General features: G+C 38.6%; 1 protein-coding gene across 2 annotated transcripts in view; it reads right to left on the reverse strand.

Annotated features, from left to right (window-relative positions):
* Nucleotides 1-11,214, reverse strand: part of RNF115 (ring finger protein 115) — a 99,540-nt gene extending 88,326 nt beyond the window's left edge. Inside the window, exon 1 of one of the 2 annotated variants that reach the window (XM_036924401.2) lies at nt 10,922-11,214. In XM_036924401.2, the coding sequence (XP_036780296.2) occupies nt 10,922-11,023 (102 nt within the window). In that variant the 5' untranslated portion in view covers nt 11,024-11,214. The remainder of the gene's footprint in view (nt 1-10,921) is intronic. The other variant, XM_036924403.2, reaches the window with a different exon arrangement.
* Between the last annotated feature and the right edge of the window lie 118 nt (nt 11,215-11,332).

Consider the following 11,332-nt stretch of genomic DNA (forward strand, 5'->3'; position numbering starts at 1 on the left):
CTCAGAGGAAGATTCACAGAAAATCAAATTCAGAGGCCATATATATAAAACCAAAAATGCCAATTTACTTAATTTCAATGAAAAAGAGTTACCAAGTAGCCCTTTTACTGTTCAGCAAATTTACCCAGAAAGTATCATGGCACAGAGTAAAGAGTTTTGGAATCAGAGACCAGATCTCCACCTCTAAGAGGTCTCAGGCAAGTCACATTACCTGAGACTCAATTTCCTCATCTGTAAAATAGAGATGCTTGCTTCATAGCTGTTTTATTGGAAAGATTAAGGTGTTTGCCAAATACCTAACTCAGTGACTGGCATATTAGATAGCAGATGTTTGATAAATATAGCTATTGTAGTTACTGTAGATTCTAATCATTTGCTAAATAAATAAATCAGGTTCAAAGCTCTTCCCCATCCCTTGGACAATGTTCTGGTTTTCTAATACTGCCAAACAAACATCCAAGGTTTAAGTGACTTAAAATAATAATTTATTATCTCTCATGTTCCTGTGGATTTACAGAGAATCAGAACAATAACATAAGTGGATACACAGATTGTTTCATCATGCTAGGATGGCCTAATATACCCATCCCCATTATGAGAATAAACCCAATCCTCAAAAAAGAACCTGGGATTCTTCTCCCCCAGGGCAGTACCAGGAACAGGCACAGCTGATGCTGGCCTCTGACTCATTTCTGTTCTTCCACTGCTGACCCATAATTCCCACACCCTCTCCTAATAGGCACATTCTTTCTCCTGATAGTTTTCTATTACTGCCTAACAAAGCACCCAAAATTTAGTGGCTTAAAACAATAATTTATTATCTCATGTTTCTGTGGATTTACAAAGTTCAGCTGGCCAGCTGTATAATATAATTACTTGGCTATACTTTTTAGTGACAATCACAATTTTAGCCATGCCCTACAGTGATACTATAACGAGATTGGATTCTAAGTGTTTATCTCTTTAGTTACTTGTAAAGATGGCCAACTTACTGTTCAATTTTTCCTAATTTTTTTTTCAGAGGTAATCTTAACTTCAATTTGGGGGACTATCCATGAATTAAGTAAGGAAAGAGTCAAACAGGAACCAACATAGTCTCTCTCTGCCTCTACCCTCCTCAAACACCCAGGCTCAAGACTTAGTATCACCCTGATATATTCAAATACAGAATTTTAAATTGTAAGCATAAGGTACTAGGGGGTGGGTAGGAAAGGGCAAACCAGGGATAATAATGATTTAAGATCCCACTACGGTGGCACTATGGAATCACTCTGCTTAAATATTAATACATTAAATCTTTACACCAAAGCCCCACCACCACCACCAAGTATTGTGAACAGTCACAAAGTCTTATAAAAAAAGACTTTAAGTTACATCAGTCACAAAGTCTTACCAAAAAAAAGAAATCATTAGCTCATTTTTATCATATCATCTGTAAAAGAGAAAAATAAGAAACCTAAGTTACTTACCCAGAATCACCAGAAATAGGAACCAAGTTGTTTCCACCAAACTAAGTTGCTTTCCCACCAGGGTCTGAAAGGGTTTATTGTATACAACTCTAGTAAAGATTCTCAGTAGCAGGTACACTTGAATGAACTGCTTTAGATGTTTCACTGCCTGTTTCATTTAAAAGAACCCACAAGCAGAAATATTTTTAACTATTAATAGTCTGAAATCAGGAGTAACTTCCTGAGAATAGCTTTGCCCTGATGCTTACCCACTTAGAACAGCACAGGGGGATGCAAAGCACTTGGAATATAGGAGAGAAAGGAAAAGGGTGGTTTTTAACAAATTATTTTCTTTTCCTTCTAATATTTCAAATCAGTTACCACAAAAAATGAGGCCTTGGCAAGAAAATGGTTTTTTCTTTTCTACATATTCACTATCAACATCTAAGTGGTTATTCTTTTTAAATTTTATCCAAAACAGCAGTCTATCTACAGTAGTCTATTAGAGTTAATATCTAACATCACAATATTAAATTAATCACATCCCCTTGCTCACATTCTCTTTGAATATCACCTGGCAAAACTGTTCAGAAACTCGTAACTAGAAGGGTTAGAAACACAAACTGTTTGAAACACAGCTCCTAGGTTAGTACCTATCACATTGTAAACTTCATGCCAACGCATATCTCTACATCAAAGACAATGCTTTTTTCTGGAGACTTTTTCTGTGATCTCCTATAATAACCCCTTTTCAAGCCAGTTTACACTTCCTCCCTTCTCAAAAGCATCAAATGAACCCCAAAACAAAGACAACAGAACTTCCGAGTTCTGTTCCCAGTTCCACCATTACCCATGGTCTTTGCAAAGACCTGCTTTCTCCATTTGTAAAACTAGAGCATGAATGCTGTTCTCATTTACTTGTCTCCCCCAACTCCCCTTCAGGAAAACAAGAAAGTCTCCATCATTCATGTGGCCAATTACTCATTTAAAAGGAAAATTTTCCAGTTTAAGCACTTTGAAATTAGTTCTCTAAACTCAAGAAATCTTAAGCAATTGCTCCCCCTACTATTAATCAGAAAGAAAAGCAGTTTACAAAAACAAACACAAAACAAAAAACTTTATGTTACAGTTTTAGTGTTACACAAACATACCTATACAATTTGAATACTGTTCAAAGAGCTGTGACTAAGTTCCAGGCAATAAAACTGCCTTGATTTATGGTCTCACTCATTCTTAAATAGTAACATTCACAACCCTCATCATTCTGTTCCTTCATTTCAAGCCATGAATGAACACTAACATTATCAGGAACTCCAAAGAGGAGTATATAATCAACCAACCTCCTTTAGCTCATTGTGTAACAAGGCAGAAAATCAGGTCATGAGACAAAGAGGTACCTGACATAAACTTTATCAAGTGGACAAGAAACCACCTTTTTTAAGAAAAAAAACAGACTAACAAGAATTATCAGAGAAAAAAAATGAACTTTATACAACACAATACAGCCAGAAAAGATTTATAATAGTGGTTTTTGCTTGCTCACACTAAAGGCAGCAAGAAGAGGAACACCCCAGTGGCACAGATATAAAATGGTTAATGATCCAAAAGGTTTTCCTTCAGCTCTGATGTGTACCACCATAGTTTGGAGTAAAAATTTATCTTCTTACCTTCTGTATAGGCTGATAGAATCCTCTTACATAAAATGACAACATTCATTCACTCAGCAAATATATTCTAAACTATACATTCCAAGCATTGTGCAGAAAGAAAAACATATTTGGGGGGGAAAGAAAACTAACCTGAGATTAAAAGTCACTGAAATCATGTACCAAGTGTATGTTCTAATAAAATCATTAGGGAAGTACAGATACATAAAACAAACTACTCTGAAGATCCTAATCTTACTTAGCATCAAAATAAGAAATGAGCAATGTTTCAGAACAGCCTAAGTGGTTAAGAGCAATGAATCTGAAGTTATATAAAACTGGATTGGAAACAGAGAATAACAAACTAGCTGTGTGATACTGGGCAAGTCACTTCATCAATGAAATAGTTCCTGGAACATAATCGTTTCCGACAAGTTGTAGATTCTAATAAATTTCTCCGAGCAATGTGAATGTGGAGCGTTTCTCAAACCACATTCCACAGACATTAATCAGTGGACTGTTAAGAAAAAACACAGATCTGGAAAAGGCTGGATTAAGCAATGTTCTTAAGCATGTTGCTTTTCGGAATGATTTTTCAGAATGACAATGTGCTATCCACATATCACAGGAGAGGAGATGGAGACTGGAAAAGATTTAGTATGCAGCATTTTACGAAGATTCTGAACTTCTGGTAAATCTCCTGGCACACAGTTTGAGAAATACTGATTTAGACTACTGAGTTCCAGACTTTCATATCCACAAAGCAGTTCAATTTTAAAATTAAAAAATGAAGAACCCACATAGGATTGTCAATTTTTTTATTTTGCCAAGTAAAAACTTAAAAAAAAAAATCACCAGCTACTATCACCACAATTTCATTTTAAAAGATTCAGTTCAAAACCAGGAAGATAAGAATTAAGAACAGACCTTTAGAGTAGATAAAATAACAGATTTTTAAATAAAATAATTTAGCACTGCCCTCCTTTCTGCCATGTGCCCAGCAAACCCAGAACCTATGTTGTAGACCTTTTCATCAAAATACAAATAATATTTCGAATTCTAGTACAGACTTTCCAATCAATAAAAGAACACTGCATAAAAGAACATTATAAGTATGGTCTAATTCACTTCAGGGACATTCAAGTCAGGAAAGATCACATATGAACTGGTTGATAAAAACAGCCACTGACCATTACAAAGTAAGAAAATAATGAGTTAACTGAACAGATCTATAGTAATAAAAAAAAAAAGAAATTTACAAAACTATTCCTGAAAAGGAAATTATCACAAGCCAAATTATTATGCTACGTAAAATACACCAGGCAGAGAAATACAAATACCATATGAGTTCTTTATTTGTGGAATCTAAAACACAAAACAAAAGAACAGAAACAGGTTCATAGACACTGAGAAGTGACTGGTGATTACCAAAGAGGAGGGGTTAGGATTGGTGGGTGAAACAGAGAAGAGGATGAAGAGAGACAAAATCTCAATCATAATATAAATTAGGCATGAAAATGCAAGTACAGCATAGAGAATATGGTCAATAAAACTGCAACATCTTTCTATGTTGACAGTAACTACACTAGCTGGGGTGAGCATTTAATAATGTAGATAACTGTCAAATCAGTGTTGTATACTTGAAACCAATATATTTTTTAGATTTTTTTTATTGAGGTATTGTTGATATACAATCTTATACTGGTTTCAAATATATAACAGTGGTTCAACAGTTAACCATATTAGTAAATTCTCAGCCCCTCTGGTGTGATTACTATCTGTCAACACAGAAAGATGTTACAGAATCACTGACTATAGAAACCAACATAATATTGTTTATCTTTATAAGGAACTTTGAACTGCTAACAATTGAATTTTTTAAAAAGATTTTAAAACTCTTTCAGAATCTAACTTAAACTTCCGTATGTGAAACTGTGAGAACTACCTAAAATGTTTTTAAAGGCCCTGTTTCTCTACAAATAAGGATTGCTCATTCCTACATTACCTTTCAATCAAAGATTACACAGCTCCACTTCTCAGAACTTACAATAAGTGCACCTAAGTATTATTTTACAGTGGGATGTACCAAGGTGAACTGAGAAAGTCAAATGACTCCCTCCACTCCAGTCACATTAGGAATTATATTAGAACAAAGATTGAGAACTTCAGTTCATCCTCTCAACCAAGAGTTTAAGAAACTAAAAGTTTAAGCACTCTTGAGCTCATGAAACTTCTAAGAGCTATAAGAGAAACACAGAAAGTAAAACTTGTTAATACTAAGAAGAGATACAGAAAAACTAACAGGTTTGTTGTCTGCTTTTTAATCTTTGTTTTCAAACTGGAATTTCCAGATGTCTCACTTTACATGCAGCATTACTACCTCAGTTGATTCCCAACTGACAAAAAATCTGGATACTTTTTCTTCACAAGTTGCCCTACAGTGTGTAACTTGAGAATACTGATCCAATTCCTCTGGTCTCAGGAACCACAAGGAGAGAAAGTGATCCCAACAGATACTGCTATAATGGGACAGCAGCCACTAACTATTGTTCTAAATAATCCCTCCCATCAGGGGCTTACCTAAAATTATATAGTCTCAATTATCATTAGAATCCCAAAATTAGAAATCAAAGCTACACCAGAAGAAAACCTCAAGCACTCTGACACAGAAGACAGTGACAGTCCTTTTATCCTTCTATGCTAGGGTTCCTCAGCCTCAGCACTCTTGACATTTTGGGACCAAAAATTCTTTGTTGTGGAGGACTGTCCTATGCATTATAGAGTATTAATCAGCATCCCTGGCCTCTACCCACTAGATGCCAGAAACAACTCTCCCTCTACCCGGATTGTGAAAAGCAAAATATCACAGACATTGCCCAATGTGCTCCTGGGGAGTAAAACTGTCCCAGCAGAGAACTGCTCTACCCTATCTTCATTATTGTTTATTATTAAGTTGTAGAGACATGAAAAAGAAGTTAACATCTACAAGCTTATTGTTAGACCCCTTCTAGTTTAACTATAGAGAGTAAGAATTAATATACACCTTTCCTCTTCTAATATGATAGCTATCTGAAAGGCCTCGGCATGCTCTCCCTGAACATGAATCATAAAGTAAACATAAAAGAAATACAAAGTGTTAGCATCCAGTTGGTACTTCCCCCAAAAAATACAAAGAATTTCATCTGCGCTGAGTTTGATTTTAAGACTTTTGTTCTTCCTTATAGTAAAAAAAATCCCACAGGTTTCCCCAATATACACATGTCTATTTATCAGCAGAAGTTCAAAACTAGAACTAGCCTTCCACCCATAAGAATACGTATTTAATTCTAGATCCTTGCAGGAAATATATTTACCGACACTAGTTCAAAATGCAGGTACCACTGAAACCTTTTAGGTAAAGCTCTCACCACACTAAAGCCACTATTTTTTATATGTAATTTAACTAGTGAGTTTTCAATTTATATCACTCAAGAAATATTTACTAAGCAGCTATCACATAGTACCAGATAAAATGCTAGATTATCAAGTAGACTTTTTAATCTGGTAAGTCACCAATAGCAGAATTAAAGATACCTAATAATTAAAACCTCTCAAACCCAGCTCAGATCACTAAATTCCTTCCCCCAGTTCAACATTACTAACATTACTTACACACTGCTCTGGGATCTTTCTAAGAATCAAGTAGGAAGCAAGGTCAGTGAGCTTAGAGTTTTAAGAGTCACAAAGTCTTTAAGAAATGTACTTTTTAGCTCCTCTTATTATGGGCTGGTTATCAAGTTTTTCCTGTAATACACTATTACAAGTATAGTACAATGTACTCATTACAAGTACAGCACAATGATCACCACTTCTACAGCACCTGGTAAAGAACCAAGCCAGATAACATCACTTATTGATAAGGATGACATTTCATTAGATCAAAGGTGATATAATAAAGGAGACATGAGAGGGAGAGAAACCTGCTGGTTCCATAAGGCAGAGCCTCAGAGGTGAGCAATACACTAGCAGTCCTTAATTAGATTGGTCTCTTGTCTGAATTTGGACATTCTGATCTCCATAAAACACTTAAGAACCACCATTTTGATCTATACCAAAAGTAGTTTACACCGCATTTGACTTACCTCACCTGCTTAATGATAACTTTACTAGATTCAGTCTCACAAGGTAATATTCCCTGACCTTGATTTAAAAGTCAGGGAAGGTATTGTGGAGATGGAATGACACCTTTACATTCCATGACACAGCCTTCTGCAGTACCACCCAGTCATCCCTATAGCAAATAACTCTGTCAGTCGAGACTTCACACTGTCTTTCAAAGGATAGTCAGGCGAAGTAGAAGCTTCTGCTGTGTTTTGAAAATAATTTTATGTTACTTAAGAATTTCTTCTATCAATACAATTCTTCTACACAATGCCATTTTACCAGTCATACATAAACTTGAAACCCTGGGATTCACTAAAATTATTTTCACCATAAATAGGAAAATACTTTTAAGAAAAGAACGAAATTCCTAAATCAATATTCATTTCGAGAGTAGAAACTCTTTTGAAGCCTAACAATAACAGTACCACTGAATATATTTTCATTCTAAAATTCCCCTCATGACGTCCCTCATTTCTTAAAATCTTCTTTCCAAATGAATCTTTTGTTCTCTTATCTGTTAGAATCCAAACCAACGACACACAAAGCTAAAATGGATAGATCAAGATTAGCAGTAGGAGTGTTATTTCACCAAATTTAACTAATTGAACTGAAAGTGGCTTAACCTGCATAGCATCAAGCATGCCAAAATCTCCCAGAAGCTATAACCAAAATTCTTTTAACACAGACACTAAAGTTAGCTGGACCCATGAATCTTTCAGAGTAGTGGCACAAGAAATATAATAAACAAAAACCTAAGTGTAGTTTCAGGGCTGAACCTTGGGTAAGGCATTGTTATTGCCTGAACACACTTCCAAATGTATCAAGAAGTGCTGTAACTTAGAGACTGGGGATAGGAGAAGAAATTAGAGTTGTAAAATCTTGCAACCTATTCCCAGTGAACACAATTATGACTTTAAGCAGTGAATAAACTGACAAGAGATGAGATAACTCTGAAGCAGTCCATCCCACAGACTGGGTGAAGAAACAAACCTACCTACTAAATAGCTCATTAAAAGCTGATATAAAACTCAATACTCAGTCTCTAATGTTCACAGAGGACAGTACTCATAGGTGATGGTTCCTGTGATCCATCTAGAACAACAGTAAGTACCCTCTTGAAATGCACATTAAATCAAGACAAAAAAAAAAACAACAAACCAACTTTATTCAAGATAAGCTGGGTTCAGGTCTGACTATCCTCAGAAAGACATCCCAGTTTTCTGTAACATTTGTCCAGCCCAGGAAACAATGCATGCCTAATGTATGCTGAGTACTTATAGTGAGGGTACTTCAAGTTTGTATAATAAACTAGGTTTTAAAAACTTTTCAATACTGTCCTATATATATATGAAAATCATATAACTGATTTACCAGTGTTTGGGTTGGTTTTTCAGTAGCAGAGACAGATTTGTACTGAACCTGCTATTTACTGACCTGGTCATTTCTACAACCAACATTTTCAAGATGACACTCTAGAGTTAAGGGTAGAGAAAAAGCCATGAAACAAGATGAAACTCACTGGCTCATCTACAAAACAAAGCTATGCCCCTGACCACACTGCACCTTCTCCTAAAAATGCAGAACAATGATTTACTAAATGTTTCCCCCTTCCTCAACTTACTCTTCCTTTTTCTACCTCCACCTATGCAGATATTCCCAACTTGAATTCTACCTACCCTTCAAAACTCAATTTAAATCCCATCCCATCTGTCACTTCTTCCCTGACCTCACTTCACCAATGCTACCATATATCCCCCTTTGAATTCTAAAGCACCAATATTCACCTTGCATTGTTACTTTTCCATGTCTGTCTTGTCTTTCTAAAATTGTGAGGTCCTTAAGGGCAGGAACCACATAGTTCTTGGTCTCGCTTCCAGAACATTCAGCTAAGAAACTTGTATGCATACAGGAGGTTATCGGTTATATTTAATTGTATTTGACCTCAGATTTACAAATAAGGACACAACAGATAATAAATTAGACTAAAAAGATCAGTAACGTCTCCTCTAGGCATCAAACTAAGGTTTAGAAAAACGCCTAAAAAGTATCCCTTTTCAGAAGCATTGTGAAGGGAGGACTTGAAGTGGTAAGAAGAAAAGATATAATAAGTTGTGGAAAAATACAAGTTGTGAAAAAACTGTTTTCTCACTCTTAAATGCAAATAGTTTACAGCAACTTAAATAGATCAGGCGAACTAAGGCTACAATGTTCAACAGGGCATCACATTCGACATGTCACTGGCTGAATTTCAGACTCTGTGGGAAAAGAGGTTTGCAGACTGATGTTCTCTCTCTCTCTCTCTCTCTCTCTCTCTCTCGCCCCCCACCCCACCCCCACCGCGCGCGCGCGCGCACACACACACACACACACACACACACACACACACAGCCAAATCAGCAAGCAAAACTAAGAGAGCACGTAAATAAAACTATAACTATGAAGTTGGGAGTAGGGTAAGTAGAGGGGAAAAAAAATGCCGTAAATGCCTGAAAAGGCACAACTTTAAAGTGAAAAGGCTAAAATACCCTTTAGGCACTTACTCACTGGACACTGGACTCCATTTGTGTTTCTAAGAAGACATACAAACTTTTAATAGGCCTTCTCCCTGATTGCATCTGAGGCACTACAATACAGAGGTAAGTTGTTATGTAGCCAAACTGTTTTAAGACTGAACCTGGATGCTTCTACGTAAAAGAAAGACCATAACGAATTCTAAAGATGGTTGGCCAAAGGTAGGATTAACTTTCATCCCGGTGAGTCTCTCTGCAACAGCTATAACCCAACCCAAAACAGCACTTCCTTCACAACCATAGCACCACCTCTCTACAAGTTAATAGTCTGACAGAAACTTGGGTAAACCATTTCATGTCAGAGGATGCAATCCCCAGCATTGTATCCTCATCTCTTCATTAAGTGAAGGGGCAGAATGGGGGGGCGGGGGGCGGGTAAGTGAGCAGGTGCTAAAGACACTGGCAGCACTACAACCAAAATAACCAAGTTGAAACAGAATGTACGACTTCTTCCTGAAGCCATTTCCTTCAACAGTGATAAGGTGTGCAGATCGTCTCCAAATCATTAGTACACAGCTATTTTCACTTTCACAAGAACCCTGGAAACCAGTGAACAGCAGAATCCCCCTCTCTGCCCCACAGTTACCTGCCAACCCTCTTTCCGTGCTTCCTTCCTTCCTTCCTTCCCTAGAGACCACGGAATAGGACGAATCCTCAGCAATCCTCTATTGCGCGAGACTGAGGAGGGGGGACGGGAGGATCTGGTGAAGTGGAAAAGGAAGTAGAGGAAGGTGAGACGCATTAGCGCAAAGAGATCAAGGAGCGGGAAAGAGGTCATCGTGGGAAGACAACAAGGTGAAGAGTGCAAGAAAATGGAGGGGAGAGTTGTCAGAGGAGAAATTGATAAGGAAAACAAAAAGATGGAGGAGGGCAGGTGAAGAGAGGAAAGGGAGTGCGGAGCAGGTGGAGAATCCGAGCAGGAAGAAACGCTGGGCAGGAGTTACGGAGCCAAGGCCGGCACGCCCGGGATTTGGGGCCGGCGACCGAGGCAGTAGGAGCGGACATCTGGGAGGCCGATGTAAGGGGAATCTGCGGTATTATACGCTTGACACCCATTCCCGAACCTCAGGGCGAGGCCTCCACACGGATGCCCGAGGGGACACGGAGCTCTTACCGGTAGCTTGGGGCTGACCTCGCCCTTGCAGAAGTGGCAGAAAAACCGGTGCGCAGTCACAGCGGCGCCGGCGCCTGCCCCGGCCGCCGAGGCCTCCGCCATTTTTCTCTCCCGCCGCGGCTGTCCGAGAGGGCAGCGGGCCCGTTCTTCGCCAGGCCACTACGGGTCGGCTGCGGTCGCGGCCTCCGCCGCCGCTGCCGCCGCTTCCTCAATGCGGCGGGCGGCACCAGAGCCCACGTCGGTCACGTGAGTCGGCCGGGGCCTGAGAGGCGGTGGCGCGAACGGCGGCCCGCCTCCCCGCCCCAGGAAGGCGCAGAAAGAGGAGTCCTCCCCCCGCGGCCCGCCCGCCGGCTTCTCAAACAGCCCCTAGCCGGTCCTCCAATCTTCCAGCGAGAAGAAAGAAAGAGCGTC

This window comes from Manis pentadactyla, chromosome 4 (genome assembly GCF_030020395.1).
Source record: "Manis pentadactyla isolate mManPen7 chromosome 4, mManPen7.hap1, whole genome shotgun sequence".
Classification (NCBI taxonomy): domain Eukaryota; kingdom Metazoa; phylum Chordata; class Mammalia; order Pholidota; family Manidae; genus Manis; species Manis pentadactyla.